Here is a 17041-nt window from a genome sequence, read left to right as displayed (position 1 = left end):
CCGATTTGCCGTATTAATTCCGTCAACTGATCTGGAAAAGTTATACTTTGTCTACCATCTGGCCCCATTGTTTCACTATCAGCCTGTTCTCCACATGGGCGCGATGTCAGCACTCATGAAGCTTAATATAATTAAGTTCATAGTTTGTAGCCCCCACTGCCAGAATAATCTTTCAGCCTCGTTTCTCTTCATCAATTTCTCCTTTAATTCGCTTCTTTCCTTCCTCCTTTAGCTTGTCGTCGTCATCTCGCTTCAATGTGATCTGTGGCATAAGCCAGAACGCCAAGAAAAATGAAAATGATGCCAACGCTGCCCCAGTAAGGAAGATTATCCTGAAGCCCCTTTTGTAGGCTGGGATCAACACGCTTCGAATACGCGTGGCATCATTATATGAGAGACTGGAAAGGTATGACTGTGGACTTGACAACAAGAAACGCGATTCATATTGGTCAAGGTCGAGGGTTAAGATGGAAGATGCAATAACGTTGTTGCTAAACATGTTAGTAGCAGGAATAGGAGAGCATTTCATGACAGAGTCTCACATAATTGTTCCGGCTATCGCCATGCCCAAGGTTCCTCCAAGATTTCGAACAAAGCTGTCCATTGTCAGGAGGATTTAGACGTTCGTTGGCTTCAGACTTACTTTCTAAACGCGGTGACAACTGCCATATCTCGACGTTCAACGCCTGCCTGTACCGCAATGAGAGACGGTTGTAAGGTATTCCCAACACCGACACCTGTCAGAATACCGTATCCGACTTGCTTCCCTATCCCAGAGGATTCATCCAGAGTCGAGAAAAGTCCGAGTCCGATTGCCCAGATGAGCCAGCCGAACAGGATACATTCCCGGTAACGACCGACCCAGTGAACAATCAGGCCAGACAGGGTACTACTGAGAGCTGTAAAATACCGAGGGTTAGAGGCATAGAAATGACAGCCTCGAGGTGGACAACATACTTTGCATCAACGTAATTGGAAGCAGCATAGCGCCCGACATGACTGTCGAATATCCAAAGACCAGTTGGTAGAAGGTTGGGATATAGTACACCTGGACCAAAAAGTTCCATCCATTAACAAACATTGTCAAGCATGCTCCGTTGACGATCCGGCTCTTGAATATGTGCATTGGCACTAGGGGAACTCTCGCGCCCTTCCATTGCCACACAACAAATGCAATAAAGATCACAAAGCCGAGAATCAAAGTCGCAATTACATGTGTTGAGTACCACTTGTACTCACCACCTCCCCAATTCAACCCCAACAAGAAGACGGACGTGCCCCCCAGAGCTAGCAATGCACCGAGAAAATCAACCGCTTTCAGCTTAAGTCGCCAGTCCCCTTCTACCTTGCGCAGCGGCATGAAGAAGAGTACACATAACGTTGTCAAGGCTGTCAATGGGAGGTTTAACCGGAATATCCAGCGCCACGAGTCTTCCGAGATGGAAGCCAATGCACCGCCAATAACAGGGCCAATACCATTCGCAATAGCGACCACAGCGCCTAGAATGCCTTGGTATTTCCCACGCTCGCGAAGAGGGACAACGTCACTCACAATCGTCTGAGCCACTGTCATCAACCCGCCTCCGCCGACGCCTGTCAATGCCCGGAAGACAATCAACTGGGTGACCGTCCGGGAGACAGAGGCCGCGAGGGAGCCGATAAAGAAAATGGCAAGGCCGATGAACAAGACAATTTTTCTAGACCAGATGTCTGAAAGCTTACCATACAGGAGTTGGAAGCATGTTGATGTCCTGAGTCATGAAATTCCCCTGTCAGCCCTGTCACAACAATACGAAGAAACTTACGATCAGTTTCAAACAACTTACACAAAATAGCCACCAGAGATCCAGGATACTTGATCACTGGCACCCAATGCATTCCCAATGACGGTCAGTGACGCTGCCAGCGTCGTCTGGTCCATGAGAGCCAGTAGATCGACGCTGGAGCAGGCGAAAAAGATCTAAGCGCGATTAGAGCGCAATAACCCCCAAGGTTCCGTAGGCATATCGGGCCATTTCAAATATAGCCACCGGAAAGATCAATCCGAGGTAGACTCACAGTGATAATTGTGCGTTTAGGCACGTAGTTTGTCTGCTCGTTGAACACCAGCTGCACCCCATTTTTGTTGGCAACATCGACATTGGCATCTGAGCCACCGGGGCTGGAGTCGCCTGGTGGATTTTTGCGGAGTCCAGGCATTGTATCAACGAATCACCGAGATAATCCTCAGGCAATGTCCTTATCGAGCCGAATTGATGTTTGGAGGTCAGAACGGCCGTCGAATTCAAGGGGTGGTGGTTCGGAGGACAGACAAATTATCAGATTGAATGCCAAGCGATTGACTGCATTTCCAAAAGGCCCTCCTCAGAGGGCCATGATGCCTCGGATATTATTATCGCAAAATAATTCGCTCAACCTTCACTGAATATACCCCAAAACGATAGCGATCGCCGGGGGGAACCTTGACAGCCGCCGATCTGCGGCCGAAGCAAGAAACCTGCTCAAACACTCTCAAGGTCCCCTGTCTGTCCTCTTTGCACTAGCTGAAAATTTCATCAGAGCTGTATAATTACCGTGGCACAATGTAATTGCATGATATTTCTGGACTCTGAGGCAATTTCCAATTAATCTTACTCGAGTTAGAGGACCTTGAATGGCGTGAGGTTACTAGTTAGAGATTTGACTGCCAAGACTGGCACCACTGCACACTAGATCGAGATGCTCACGAATATTTGAGCATATATTCGACAAGGAAATGACCCATCAAGGACCCATGAATGCGACAGTGGAGACGCCAATGACGCGCAGCTGGCGATCCTGCCATTTTAATAGTTCCTACGTACTACTACTAAGTATTCACGATGCTCAACTGAAAGACATCCACGGGCGAAAGCCGCTCAGGGTTCCCGAGGTGCACTATTCGAATTCCGAGAGGTATAGCGTATAAAGAATGTCCTCGATTGGGTTAGCTGTATGTAATTGAACTTTATCATCGCAACTGCAAAGGCAGAAAGCTCTGGCGGTTGCGGCGTTCTATGCATTAGACGGCAGGACTAGTCTCTCAACTTCATTTACTTGTTCGATAGTATCTGTAGACTCGCAAACCTTGCTCTGTGGGTCTAGTCGAGCAGACATCGCATTTAACACATGGACTTACGTTTTAGGTGCCAAGTACGCTCGATGCGGTGGGGGATTTTATGTTCCAGTATATCTATATCTGTCAGCGGCCGCCCGCACTTCGCGTCACTTGCATTAGAAGATATCCGTGTATCTCGGTGTCTACTCTCCACTTCTCATAAACATTAGATGCTTTTTCCAAAACAATTCAGCCCCTTCGAAGCAGTGCAATGACAAACTCCAATGAGCACAATGTATACTTCGGGTCTAACTCGCTCAAAAAGTACTTCAACCCTGACTGCCAGCCTCCTCTACCACTGGTTGAACTTCCGGAATATTTGAATCCATTCTACGATGATGGAGTTCGAATATATGCCAAAATGATGACTATGCACCCCGCCAACAATGTCAAGGCCATGCCAGGTGAGATGATATCAGGCGCAACCCTCATGCACATATCGGCGCTAATACGAGGAGCAGCATTGAACATGCTAGAGTCGAGTGTGGATTCAAACAAGACAAAGACCATCATAGAATACAGCTCCGGGTCGACGGTGATCTCGATGTCGATGATTGCTCGAGTAATACATGGCGTGCAGGACACCCGGGCATTTCTGAGCAACAAGACCAGCGATGCCAAGTTGAAGCTGATGCAGTTCTTCGGTCTTGATATCACACTCTTTGGCGGCCCCTCGCAGCCGGAGCCCGTCGATAGCCGGGGCGGTATTCAAAGTGCACACCGTATGGCCAAGGAATCCGATGAGATCGTCAATCCCAACCAATACGAAAACGACAATAACTGGCAGTCGCACATACGCTGGACAGGACCTCAGATTTTTCGGCAATTGCCTGAGATTAATGTGCTGTGTGCTGGTATGGGTACTTCTGGCACCATGACCGGGCTGGGGACGTACTTCAAGGGAGTCAAGCCCTCCGTGATGAGACTCGGGGTTTGCACAGCAGCAGGCGATAGGGTGCCTGGCCCCCGATCCTACGCGCTGATGCGTCCTGTGGAGTTCCCCTGGAAAGAAGCAGTGGATGCAATTGAAGAAGTTGGCTCCGTAGACTCGTACAGTTTGTCTCTGAAGCTGTGCCGTGAGGGCCTTGTATGTGGTCCCTCATCCGGTTTCAACTTGCAAGGGTTATTCCAGATGCTATCCAAGCGCAAGGCCGCGGGGACACTGTCTGACCTTGCTGGCTCGGGCGGGATTACGCACTGCGTGTTTTTGTGCTGCGACCTGCCATATCAGTATATTAGCGAGTATTTCCAGAAGCTTGAGACGGAGGAATTCCCGCCCATCCGGAACGAGGTGAGTGTTTCTCCAGTCGCTGACATATCGTGAATCGCATTGAAAGATATCCCCATTGGGCCTTGGACCGCATTCCTTTGAGATCGAATCCACTAACTGATTAATCTCTGACAGCGCCTGGCCAAGGTTGATCTGCACCGGTACGATGAGGCCTGGGAGCGAGATGCACTCGAAGTTCTCCCCCAGGTCTATGCCTCCGCGCGACCCCTTGAGCAGACTCTATTGAGCCAGATCACACTGAAACACCTACACCGAGTACTGGACCTCCGACAAGCTGCCGACTTTAATACCTGGCATCTCCCAGAATCCATTAACATCTCACTCTCCAGCCTTGGACCGCACATGAGATCGCCGTTTTCGGACTCGGCCGTGCTTGAGTCGCAGTGGGTTGAGCTAGAGCAGATCTTCAGGAATGAGCGCCTAGTCTCAGATCTTGGTTTGCATCACGTTCTAGTAGTGTGTTATAGTGGAGATACGGCACGCGTGGCTACCAGTGTACTTCGGGCCAAGGGCATTAATGCGGACAGTGTACGTGGAGGTCACCATGCGTTGCGGATGCATGGCATTGGAAGGAAGATGTCTGTAACGGCAGAGTGCTCCACTTCCAAGATACCTATTGCGACAGCAGTGTCTGTTTCTACGGTACCCCCTTGATTAAGGGGCTTGGATATCTGATGCTATAGTTATGAAGAACTGTGTACTCTGAGTGTTATAACTTATCACTGATCCCAACACTACAAACCGATCAAGGCCTAATCGAGGAAGACGCAGATAAAGTCTGGGCGTTCCTATTGACATTTTTCTCTATCTTCCACTGATCCCAGAGGCGTCGACCGTATTTCCTGATAGTAGCTTATTATTTCTGTTTGATCCGGTAACATGAGATGAGATAAAAGATGCAGTCATGAATTCAATCCTAAGGAAGGCAGTTAGATGGCATTAACTCCTAGTGATTGTGTGGTAAAAAAAAATCTGGTTAGCGACTGAGAACATTATCTTTTAGATTTTAACGCTTTCTATCTACCTGGGGTGTGTTCTGGATTAATGGAAGAGTGCTAAAATTATTGTACTTCCTAAGTCTAACAAAGACCTAACTCTTTAAGGGATACTGCCCGATCTCCCTCCTGTCCAGACTTGGAAAATCACTTGAGAATGTCATTGTGCCCGGGATCTTTCATCTTGTTGAACAATATCACTTGCTATCCAAAAATCATTTTAGGGCCCACAGTCGGCAATCGTGTGAATAAGTTTGAACATCCTGGTAGAAAGTATACATGAGGTGTGGTGCGCCAAAAAGTTGTAAGCCATGTGAGTTTTGGTGTGGAGGGTGCTTATGATGTTATAATGGGGTAACATGACAGGTACTAGCTACAACGTCTTCGCCAACATCGGATCCCTGAAAATATTGTTTCGTGGGCGTTGTATTTCTGTTTATACTGCTGGGCTAGTACCGTCAACTCGTCTGGCTCCAAGGAAATGGAAATTGAAAACGTAGGCCTACTCTAAGGCTCTATTCTGTCACCTATCCTGTTCCTTTTTATGAACTCGATACTCATGCAGGTTTAGATCAGTGACAGAAAGGGGGGCTATCGCTTTTGTAGATGATTACATGCATTGGACTGTTGGGCCGAGTGCGGAGGAAAATACAATCTGGTTACAGAAAGAGGTTATTCCCAGGGCACTCTCATGGGCAGCTACGTCCATCTTGGTCACTAGACGAAACCTGAGGAATGGGCCGTCCACTGGATGACTGACAAACATGTCGCCGGTGGGAATCTCTCCACGGGAAGACATAGCTTCTCGCCAGTCATCTCGATCTTGAAATTTGGCGAGGCTGCTGGCCTTGTTGGAGACCTCCATATCAAAGCTCCACACCACTGATGCCACCGCCAAGCTCAGCTCCGCATAAGCCAAGTGCTTGCCCACACAGCCTCGGGGTCCTTGGCTAAACTGTAGGAATGCAGCCTGCGAACGCCGTACATCAGCCTCTGTGACGGTGGTCTTTCCCGGCCCCAAGGAGCCAACAATCCATCTCTCTGGCCTGAACGAAAACGGCTCTGGAAAGTATTCTGGGTGATGGTTCATGGCATAGCCAGGTACACCGACAATGGTCCCAGGCGGACAATACTCATTTGCAATCACAAGCCCTGGAGGTAAGACTGTGCGCGGCAAGACACCCCCGACGGCGGGCACAAGGCGCATCGCCTCGTCAAGACAGGCTCTGAGATACAGACAAGACAAGAGCACAGGACCCATACGAATGCTGTCCTTACTATCGAAAGCTTGTTGCGGCTCGGTACGAAGTTTGATGAGGGAAGACGGGTACTGTGCGAGATAGAAAAGTGCCGCTGTTATTGCTAAAGCGGTGGTGTCTGATCCTGGGTCAGTATTAATATAAAGTTGAGTCTGGATATGACTAGTAGAATAGGTAAACTTACCAGCAATCAAGAGAACGCCCACCTCGGCAACTAGTTATTCTTCACTCATACCGGCACCACCAGTCTCAGGGTCCTTTGCGTTTATTAAGTAGGATAATACATCGGCTTTGTCGCCATCTGAGCGTGTACCCTGTCGAATACGGTGTTGGGCTATCTTCTCACTGAGGTCTTGGTGGTACATGGTCATGTCTTTGGCCATCTGGGATTTGAAAGGAAGATAATAAAGACACAAAAGGATGGGCATGTGGCCCATCTATACAAAACGAGTCAGCCATCTCATACAAAGATCCCGAGGAAAGATATAAAGACCTACAGTATGAAGAAACTTTACAGCCTTGGGTAGCAATGACAGTATCCATCGATTCTTCTCACTTGTCAGCATGTCAGGACTCCGTCCCAAAGCAACATCTGTCAACGTATCAAACGTGAAACAGTTTGCTGCCACTTTAACATCAAGCGGTTCTGACCAAGTCCCATTCTGCTGACTAGTCGAGGGAGTAAGCAACTCACAAAACTGATCCACGTGTCCGAGAATGATCGATTCCATACTCTTCACAGCCTCGGTAGTCACGGCCTGAGCAATAATACGGCGTTTGCGGCTATGCTGGACAGGATCGTCCATTGATACAATATTAAGCTGACCAAAGTGATGGCCGATGACTGTGTAGTAGTCTGACTTAATTAATCTTGTTCGCGTTGCATATTCCCCGTATATTTCCTTGACGGCACCGAGACATTTGTAAGATAGTCTATTTGGCCCATAGCGTACGATGTCACCTGGTCGAGTAATGTTAGCAAGAAGTACATATACAGTGTTTCGCAAGGGCAAAGGTCGACATACCGTACTTTCGATGGAGACGGTACAGATTCACGTGGCCATCGTCTTTCAGAATGTGATAGACTGAATACCAATCCGTCAATCGGCCAATAGTAGGACCCGGATACTTGGCCAGTGGGTGGAGGAACAGGCGGTATAGGATTATAGGAGAGATATAAAGGTGAAATTAGCAACTCGAACCAGTATATAGAACAGGTTCTATAATAAAACAAATGATATCCATACTTACAAACCCGAAAAATGAAGTAAAAATAATGAGGGCCGCAAGGGACGAGTCTTTGGAGGTCAGGAATAATAGCATGGTGGTTGAAGAAATCTATGCTTGTCTCAACTCCACCTGTTCGATCCGTAGTCGAAATGTTACTGTATGTGTTACTCAAGGCAGAATCGTGAGGCCTTCAAAACTACGAGTGATAATTGATGTAGGAAACGAAAATCGACTCTGGTATGTACTAATGTATCTGTTCTTTATTCCTAAACGTTCAATACTGCTACTACTACCAAGGCGTCGGTATATACAGCGGGCAACAGCACCCGTGTATTCCCACAGGCCGGGGACTATGCAGGGGCCAGTTAGTGGGTTTCAATAACGAGTCCTAAAGTAGTTACTATTAGACTTAATGTTGTATCTCGGTAACTATTTTCTATACGAGCAGCTTCAAATGTTTAAGCCGGTAGAGTTAATACCACAACCAAATTACTGATGCTACGCACTTTAATACCGTCACACTTTATAGCTTCCTCCGTTCATGAGAATATACCCGTAAACCATTTCATGTCTTAGGCATCGACTAACCTCGGCTCAATTTACGCGGTGATGGCAGTGACTACTGGAGACAGTGATATCAGCATGGCAGGGAGAAACTCGCGAATCAGGCGCACCGGGGCCATGGTGTTGACGGAAAACAGTTGTTGTAAACGTTCTTCACTGGTGTCCAACAGACTCGCGGCATTGATGGTCCCTGCGCTGTTTATGAGCACCGTGGGCTCACCGTGGGCTCACCGTGTTGTTTCCTGATCTTCTGGGCGACAGCTGCGATGGCATCGGCGACGAGATATCACACCGGTAATAGTGAGAGGTGTGAGCAACTACGGATGGCCAAAGTCAGGAGATTCATATTGTTATTCCAAATGTAAGGGGAAGACTAACGTGCTCTTGGTTCAACCAAGTCGAGAACTATGACTTTTATCTGAGCCTCCAACAACCTCAGTATTTCTGACCCGATTCCCTGACTACCACCCGTGAGAACTACAAGCTCCTTCGTCCAGTCACAGGTGTCGGATCGCTAGTTGTTCTGTACTCTGTCATTTAAGAATCTATTGACCGCTAACACCGTTGGTAGTAGTAACAATAGCGCGGTTGGATAGATAAGAGACGACTAGAACGATGAAAAACGAGCTGTACGGCTTGTGTAGCCGATAATTCTTTGGACAGCATCCATGCCGACTGTGTATAGTTATTGGCGACTGTCAATTACCTACTTGCTAGGTGCGGGCCGTGGTAATAAATCGTATATTTTACGCTGTAATCTTAGGGTTAGCCTAGATTATTCCAATGGCGTTTGGATAGAAATTTAGTAGCAATTCAGCTTACTTGATAATTTCTATAGAGACAGAAAATTTTCATTACAATACTGGAAAATGCAGCAACGCGGGTACCGTTCAGCAACGTTGCGGCGCCGTTGTGTGGGTTTGCAAGGAGTCGACGGAATAGTAGACAGATTATCCTTATGATAATTTAGGATACTACCTACTTTTAAATATCACTCACTCTCGTTTTTTCCGCATCAATAACAGAGTCTAGGATGCCTTGAATCTGCCTCCTAAAAAGATGTTGTACAGCGCTATGTGTTACGTGCAGTCTTCCATGACTATGTATAGCTTTACTTTCCGCTCTGTGGCCGCTTATACTTAGTAGATATAGTAGTATACTGCACTGCATTATAATCTTCTGTTACATATGTAGAGTTCAGTCCCAACAGAGGAAGAGATTGCGTACAATCTCTATGCCGTTAGTGCTATACCAGACACAACAGCACAGGTGACGATATATATCGCTAGACGCCAAGCATCAAATGGAGATATAATATTACTTGCAGAGCCCTGTTTGGAGGCAGGAGAGCTCGTAGGGCCGCCCGTAGCACCTGTCACGGTAGGAGAGACCCCAGTAGCAGAGGTTACGGTGCCGGTTTCGATAGCAGTTACCGTGTTTGTCGCGGCGGCTTTCTTTGAATTATATGGAGCCGGGGTAATAACAGAGATATAACTTGGAAAAATCGAATATGTGTATGGGTCCGGGGCACTTGTAATACTGCCACCAGCGTTGGTGTCTGAGAGAGATGCCGTTCCGGGGTAACCTGACGGAAGTTGGCCTGGATTGTACCACGTACTTGCGACAGTATCCAAAGAAAACGAGGCAGCACATTGTGCACCATCAGTAAGTATGGAACATTGGTCAGATGCCGAGTTATTATAACCAGCCTCAAAGCTGTCAAGCATTATATCGATAGCGAGAGCGGAGAGGTCATTGTTGGGACATAGCTCGACAATGCTATAAACCGATCAAGCCAGCATGGTCAGAAAATTATCTAATTCGCATAGGATGAATATAGTGCTCTTATAACTAGTTCATTACTCACCCAGACAAAATAGATGAATCCCAACAGCACTGACAGCTAGCTTCGGTCTCAACACCAGCTGAGACTATATCATATGCCGAACAAGGATTACTCTGAGCATAAGTCACCGTGTAGTTCCCCCAGATATAACCTAGATTGCACACTATGCTCAATCATTTTGTTAGTTCGTGCTTTTTGCCCGAATTTGTGGTGTCTTACCGCATCCACCAGGCGCATTATCTGGTGCAGGGTAATAAGGAATAGGCGTCGGGCCTTGCTCCAAACCAGCACCCGTGAGGTATTGTAGCGCAGTTTCTTGATAGGCACATTAGTATACCTAGAATCGATCAACATTAAGTAAGAAAATAATGTTCGGATTTGAGGGTGTATTGAACCTGATTCCAGCAACTCGTCAGCCAGCAACCAATATTCGCAGCCAACTGAACATTTCCACAGGCCAATTCACAGTCTGTAAGCGCATCCCCCAAGCAATTTTTCTTCGCATCTTCCATGCATGAAGTAAAGTCATTTTCATTCTGCTGATAACATTGAAGATAGCCACTTGGATCGACACAGCCCTGACCGTGGGGGTTCAAGTTTGACACGCTGGCATAGGTCAGAGACGAGAGTAGACATTGTGCCAAGGCAAGTGTTTCGGTAAACCCCATGATGTAACACTTTATGGCATTTGAGGTTTTTATTGTGATAGTGGACGAGACCGATTCATGGGACGAGTGAGACTAAATATGGCCGAGAACATTTAGTTATGGGCTTGCCCTGGAGGCTCAGTTATCTAGGCTCTGGTTTCTATAGGCCGACAGCGGCGGCATAAGGCGGACACTAGAATACCCTCAAAATGGTAAAGTTAAGCGATATCAATGCCTAGGCCTATATAACCATTTATGTTAATGGCAATCTACCAATAAGCACTACTCTCTAAAGCTCGATGTGAAGCCAATCTTCTTTCTCTTAATGTGGATGCACTACCAACTACCATATTGTGCCAATCACAGGTTATGGAAAGTTGAAAGAAGCAAAGTTTACCGAATATCAACAGCGCTAACACACTAGTCTAATCATGCCAGGCTACCGGCGGGCTAGTTAACATTCAAATTGAGCTTAAGAGGTTTGGAACAAAATTTGTGTTTTTTTATAATGATGCCACACACTTCTTGTTTTTAAGTTATAGTAAGATCATATTAACCTGATTTAGGTAGCTTCTAGATTATTACTACTAGTTACAATTATAATCTATAGCTTCTTAGTTTGTAATTAGAATGCCAAAAAATACAAGCGATTCAATTTATTCAATTCCGAGGCCTCATTCCTGTTTTAATCTGTCAGCAATCACCGTATTAAGTGTATTTCAAATATACCTTCTTTTGACCCATCACTCTAACAACGGTACATTGAATATGTTTCCTTTGGTAGCGGCCATAAACTGGCGTTGCGCTGTCGCATTTTATCTAGTCGAATCAGTCACACAAAACCAAACCTTGGGACTACTATTACTAGTATCTAGTACATTTATGAGGGCACACTGTCACATACTCTACTAGATCTGAATTACCGTGGCATATTGAAATTATCATTCTGTACGCTGGAATTTATAAAATATAGCTCCTGTCAATTTGTCGAATGCCAAATGTCCAAAAAGAAAAAGGGTTAAAGGGCAAGCGGGTCGTGCAAGCACTGCCTGTCTGCCTGATATCTTGAGCATTTTTGTGGTTATTACTGAGCTTCAAAGCTTACCACAAAGCATAGAAGCTGATTAGTAAGGTTGAATACAGAGGCGATTGATAACGTACGTAAAAAGTGATCCCGTACAGGGCGAACCCTAGAATAGGAAATTAGAAGATCGAAGTATACCAATCTAACATTTTGAAATAAGCAATTTTGAAACTTCAAATGTTGAAGTAGAAGAATAAATTCCGATAAGTAATTAGACTCATCGACAGTTGGACAGTTGAGCGAGTATGTAGTAAAAACCTTTCTGCAAAATATATGAAACTACCCATATGACGAGTATTTAAAAGGATATTAGGACATAGGAGTCTTATATCAATTGATAGTCATAATCACATGATATATATGCCTAATGTATTTTGATGTCAACTCATATTGAATACTGTCTCTATATACAAAGTCTGTTATGAAACCAGTACGAGCTCAAATATTGGGGCGCATAAAATATCTTCATTGTTTTCAGTTGGCTAGGATTTCTTCGCCAAGATCCAGTGAAACGCGATGCTCTGTGAAACTCCATCGTGTTCCTCCAAGTCTTCGAAAATCTCGTCAATTTCAATCTCATAGCCAATATCCAAGAGAACTCTTTTTGTTTCGTCTCTGCCCCACCCACTCCAATGCATAGCTCCCTGTGAGCTACCCAACCAAGATGGATCAGTAGAGCTCGCAAATTCAGCTGCAGTGAAGTTAGCGAGCACCCGTCCCCCAGGCTTCAACCATTGGAAAATGCGGCGAAGCATCGTTGTTTGTTCATCACGAGGTAGGTGGATAACTGAATACAGGGCCAGCACAGCATCGAACTGCTCCGGAGCGAACTCCAATTCCATCATGTCACCTGGGATAAGATTCACGGATGGAGGTAGTCGATTTCTTGCCAGGGCAATTTGGGCGTCGGAAATATCATTTGCGGTGACGCTGTGTCCACGAGACGACAAAAGCTGCGTACACGGGACTCCAGCACCGCAACCGAGCTCCAAGATGTTCATTTGGCGGTTTTGCTTTGCAGGGTCCATATACTGAAGCATGGACTCGACGTACGAAAGACGCCGTTGATGTGAGGGTTGCGTCCAGTCAAGATAGACGTTGGCAATATCATCGTAGGCTTTCTTTATGTCACCCTTGATCTGATGGCTATCAGTGGACTGGGACATGGTGGGAGAGTAGACTTCGATGCTAGAAGGCTGGTTTTCAATGATGTGCGGCACGGAGTAGAAAATAAAACTTATTGATCAAGGCTACGACTACATCAATGTACATGTAAAGGATGATATATATACCAGTCCACGATGTGACAAGTGCGGTCTGGTGCGGGGGTTGGCGCGATTTCAATGTTGCGATGACTCATTTGGTCGATGACTCATTTGGTCGACCATACATTCTGTATATGAGTCATGAATCTTGCTGACATTGTCCCCACCATGGGGTCCCTTCTGGGGAAAGTGGTGAAATTCAGGTAATACATTTAGAGTCAGTGAGTCAGAAATTACTTTGGGATATGGGCCCGAGGCAAGAACAAAGGAATGTTTTCTTTTTGAAGATGGCGTGTAATAAGATCGCATTAGCACAAATAGCACAAGTAGTTCCAATTTGCGAGGCTCGTCCACGTCAATGCTTAGTTTCAGGAACACAACAACAGAGCTAGTCACCACAAAAAATGATCTATGAAATAACGAGAACTACGTTGGATATCCATTGAATCAAGCGTACAGTAAGACAATCTCATTCGTAACCTAAACATGGTTATGTTCACCAAGATGAACGGTTAAGCATAGCAACAAAAACGATTGGCGTAATATTATAATAAATTATATGAATATTCCCAGGTCTATTAATGGAAATACATGCTAATATGAATTGAAGCTAGTCGAGAGTTGACCACTGTTTTCAAATATAAAAGTGTTCAATTAGCAAAAAAGCCATCAATCACCGCTGTGGCTTGCCTGCCCCCATTGTTAGAGACGCGTTCTGTCTTTCGAAAATTATGGTTAAGGCAGTAATTATGTTTATATAGTTGTATATTCCGTGTACTAAATGTGGTTTCAGGATTAGCACAATTCCTCTTACTTGCACGTGAGCGTGAAATTTTAAAAACATACCATGAAGCTTGCAGTTTTGATGGCAAGTCTCACTTATGGGTCTATAATTCGTCTTTGTGTCTATATCCAATGAGTTATTTCCGCTTTTACTTGGATTTAATAGACGGCGGCAAATAATTATTAGAAATTTACAGTGGGTTTCTCACTATTAATGCCATCGTGACATTCGTCAAAGCGTCACAACCCGAGACAGGAGAAACAGCAAAAAACCATCCTCTTTACGCATACCATTATTCGATAGTATGTGTACAATCTCTCATTGCTTCATGTTGCTGTTCTATCTCACTACTCGCCTTCAACGTACGAAACACTCAGAGTGTATAGGATTGACCCGTTTTTTTTTCCAAATCCCATTATCTTTAAAAATCAAAGTTTCCGGGCACAACGATGCGGTGAAAGCTGACAGCTACTCGATGAGGTTCGCAGCGGTGATTGGCATCAAACTATTCAGGCTGAAATTAATCAAAAGACGGCACTGGTCAAATGTAACATTACAATAAGATGTACTTGCTACAGTTTTCCCCATTTAAAAATTTTGATATATATTAATGATGGGTCGTATGTTGGATGATCCTCGTTTATAATACCTACAAAAGAATTAGACTTTCCTAGAGGATTTCAAGGTGACCTTTAAATGCAATATTTCTTTTAGAAAAAATAAATATAACTTTATTATTAATATTATTAAGAAAAATAAGAAATAGTATCGGAAAGACTGGAACATTCTCATTTCCACCCGTGGGTAATCCTAATCAGGGAGAGCAAAAGCTTTAACTTTGTTTAGCGTTTGCTCCATTCTCAAGGAGTCTCTCCCTCCCACGTTTATTGCAGCACAGCTGTGTCCCGTCAGCTCGTCGTGTACCCACCCGCTGATTATAAGGCTGCCATTTTGTATTTCCTTTGCAAAGGTTTCTTCGAAGGTAGTCCGAAAACAATCAAAGTATCTTGTAACCATAGTAACCTCGAATAGTCCCCTCTGAACAAAATGTCCACCAAGAAGCCCTAAGTGGTATGTGCCAGTAATTCGAACGTTGAGATCGACGACATAGTTGTTCCCACCTTGGTCCGTTATGACGTCTATCCCAGCCGGTCCGTAATAGCCTTTGCGGTGTAGAAATTCCGCCACTTTGTACACGGTATTGGCATAAAATTTTTCAAGATGTCTTTGCTGTTTGTAGGATATTGTGCCTCCAGTCCAATGGTGGTCCTCGTCAAATCGCTGCTTGCAGCATGCTATGAAAATCGGTCGTCCTTTCTTTGTGACAAACATCGACAGGGCCATTACGGTGCCACGAATGTGCTCCTGGAGGACCAATGAACAAGGATGTATATCGTAGTTTAAGTCATTGATTCGCCGAAGCATGTCTCCCAAATGCCTATCAAGAATCGCCTTCACCCGCGTTCGATCGGTATCCGTGAGAACTTCAAAGACCCCAACTCCAGAGACCGTTTGAGGGAGCTTAACAAAAAATGGCAAAGGTTGTTTCTCAATCTGGTAGGTCATTCGTGCAACTTCGCTCCTTCGTAAATCCGGATCGTGTACGTCAGAGGGGCTTAGGATAGTATCAATGACCTTGGATACCGGTGTTGGAAGTCCAGATAGGGCCAGACCGCGTTTGGACAGTATTTCGAAGTGAATACTGGGGTCAACGATATGTGGTAGGTGCAAAAGACAGTCGGCAGGGAACATCACTGCAATGTGGGCCCCAGGCCTGAGGCTTAAGCTCTTCAGGTCTTTCTCAAATCCCACATTCGGCTGTTGGAAGGTCGGTAATTGGGCAAGATTTTGAACCACATCGGTGTAATCGGGATGCATGTTGTCGTTGCATTGAACATCCAAGTCTGGAATGACTAAGGACATCCTGCCAGCTGAAAATCCGTACCGCTGAGGAACGAGTTTTGCGGAAAGCATTTTTAAGGACTCGGCCGTCTTGTTTTCGTCTTGCAACGTGTACTGGTACGTAAATTTAGCCTGTGAGGCGACGCCATTATCTTCCGTCTGTATAGGGTTGTAAACCAGGACAGTGTTGGCTTGTTCGTTATCGATAGAGTAAAGGTCATAGAGGGTATAGTCCAGAGTGATGGGAGTTCTGAGATGCATTTTGCTACCTTGAACAGTTCACAAGAATAGCTGCATAATAATACATGGTGGGAAAACTCCATCTCGGGGCAGCTTTATAGGTTCGCCGGCCGCCAAAGCGTCACTTTCCGGAATATGGAACATATCCGTTTTCGTATTTGTCGACTGCGGTCCGGGCCTTTCTTAAATCAATCATGTTTATTTCCATGTGGGTCTCTCCATGTTCGAATTGACTGGATATTTTACTAACCAGAGGAATATATATACGCGTCGAAGTTTGCAAGTCGCCGTCATAGCCAACAGGCCAGTATGAATATTTAACATGTTTAATAATAATAATAATACCCAGGTCCCAACCTACAAACGTAGAATTTACAAGTGTAAGGAGATTAGCTAATGAGCAAACCCTAATAATCAGTCTTGATATCAGATACGTAGAACAAGTCGCGACCGTCAATAATCCGCATGCGGAGATACAAACTGGGCAAACATCTTGCTACAAAGCTTATTTATCGCCGATCCCCAAGTATTACGGAGGCATCTGATAAATCAGGTAAATCCAGGTAGATTATTGTGGGGCAAACTACTCTTAGGTCGATTACATCGACGCATTCGGTCGCTGGCTGCCTGAATTCGACCGTAACCGCCGCACCATCAACGAGGATTTCAACTCAACATGCAACCCTAATAATGAGGAACCAAACTAGTAAATTTGATTTTTGTTCATATAACGCTCTCAATTCTAGATTATGTATAATAATACATGAAGCTATAAAACCGAGAGAATCTATAAGATAA

At 45.3% G+C, this 17041-nt stretch overlaps 6 protein-coding genes across 6 annotated transcripts; 1 reads left to right on the top strand and 5 right to left on the bottom strand.

Moving 5' to 3' along the window:
* Positions 1-172: 172 nt before the first annotated feature.
* On the bottom strand, positions 173-2199 carry TRUGW13939_08531 (uncharacterized protein; the record flags this gene model as incomplete). The annotated part of the gene is made up of 6 exons (XM_035491665.1): positions 173-491; positions 543-596; positions 644-899; positions 958-1751; positions 1827-1960; positions 2059-2199. The coding sequence occupies 6 exons, from the start codon at positions 2197-2199 to the stop codon at positions 173-175; spliced, it is 1698 nt and encodes a 565-aa protein (XP_035347558.1).
* A 1148-nt stretch (positions 2200-3347) lies between these two features.
* Positions 3348-5081, top strand: TRUGW13939_08530 (uncharacterized protein; the record flags this gene model as incomplete). Its single annotated transcript, XM_035491664.1, has 3 exons — positions 3348-3540; positions 3598-4427; positions 4542-5081. The coding sequence occupies 3 exons, from the start codon at positions 3348-3350 to the stop codon at positions 5079-5081; spliced, it is 1563 nt and encodes a 520-aa protein (XP_035347557.1).
* Positions 5082-6111: 1030 nt separating this feature from the next.
* On the bottom strand, positions 6112-7487 carry TRUGW13939_08529 (uncharacterized protein; the record flags this gene model as incomplete). Its single annotated transcript, XM_035491663.1, has 4 exons — positions 6112-6121; positions 6187-6799; positions 6917-7118; positions 7179-7487. 4 exons carry the CDS (start codon positions 7485-7487, stop codon positions 6112-6114), a joined length of 1134 nt encoding a protein of 377 aa, XP_035347556.1.
* A 2220-nt stretch (positions 7488-9707) lies between these two features.
* Positions 9708-10989, bottom strand: TRUGW13939_08528 (uncharacterized protein; the record flags this gene model as incomplete). Its single annotated transcript, XM_035491662.1, has 4 exons — positions 9708-10254; positions 10343-10484; positions 10541-10636; positions 10905-10989. 4 exons carry the CDS (start codon positions 10987-10989, stop codon positions 9708-9710), a joined length of 870 nt encoding a protein of 289 aa, XP_035347555.1.
* Positions 10990-12534: 1545 nt separating this feature from the next.
* TRUGW13939_08527 (uncharacterized protein) lies at positions 12535-13218 on the bottom strand (the record flags this gene model as incomplete). The annotated part of the gene is made up of 1 exon (XM_035491661.1): positions 12535-13218. One exon carries the CDS (start codon positions 13216-13218, stop codon positions 12535-12537), a length of 684 nt encoding a protein of 227 aa, XP_035347554.1.
* Positions 13219-14911: 1693 nt separating this feature from the next.
* Positions 14912-16264, bottom strand: TRUGW13939_08526 (uncharacterized protein; the record flags this gene model as incomplete). The annotated part of the gene is made up of 1 exon (XM_035491660.1): positions 14912-16264. The coding sequence occupies one exon, from the start codon at positions 16262-16264 to the stop codon at positions 14912-14914; it is 1353 nt and encodes a 450-aa protein (XP_035347553.1).
* Positions 16265-17041: the final 777 nt, after the last annotated feature.

The sequence above is a fragment of the Talaromyces rugulosus genome, chromosome IV, assembly GCF_013368755.1.
Source record: "Talaromyces rugulosus chromosome IV, complete sequence".
NCBI classification, from domain to species: Eukaryota; Fungi; Ascomycota; class Eurotiomycetes; order Eurotiales; family Trichocomaceae; genus Talaromyces; species Talaromyces rugulosus.
Note: the sequence above shows the minus strand (reverse complement) of the source record. Positions and strands in the feature narration are given on the sequence as shown.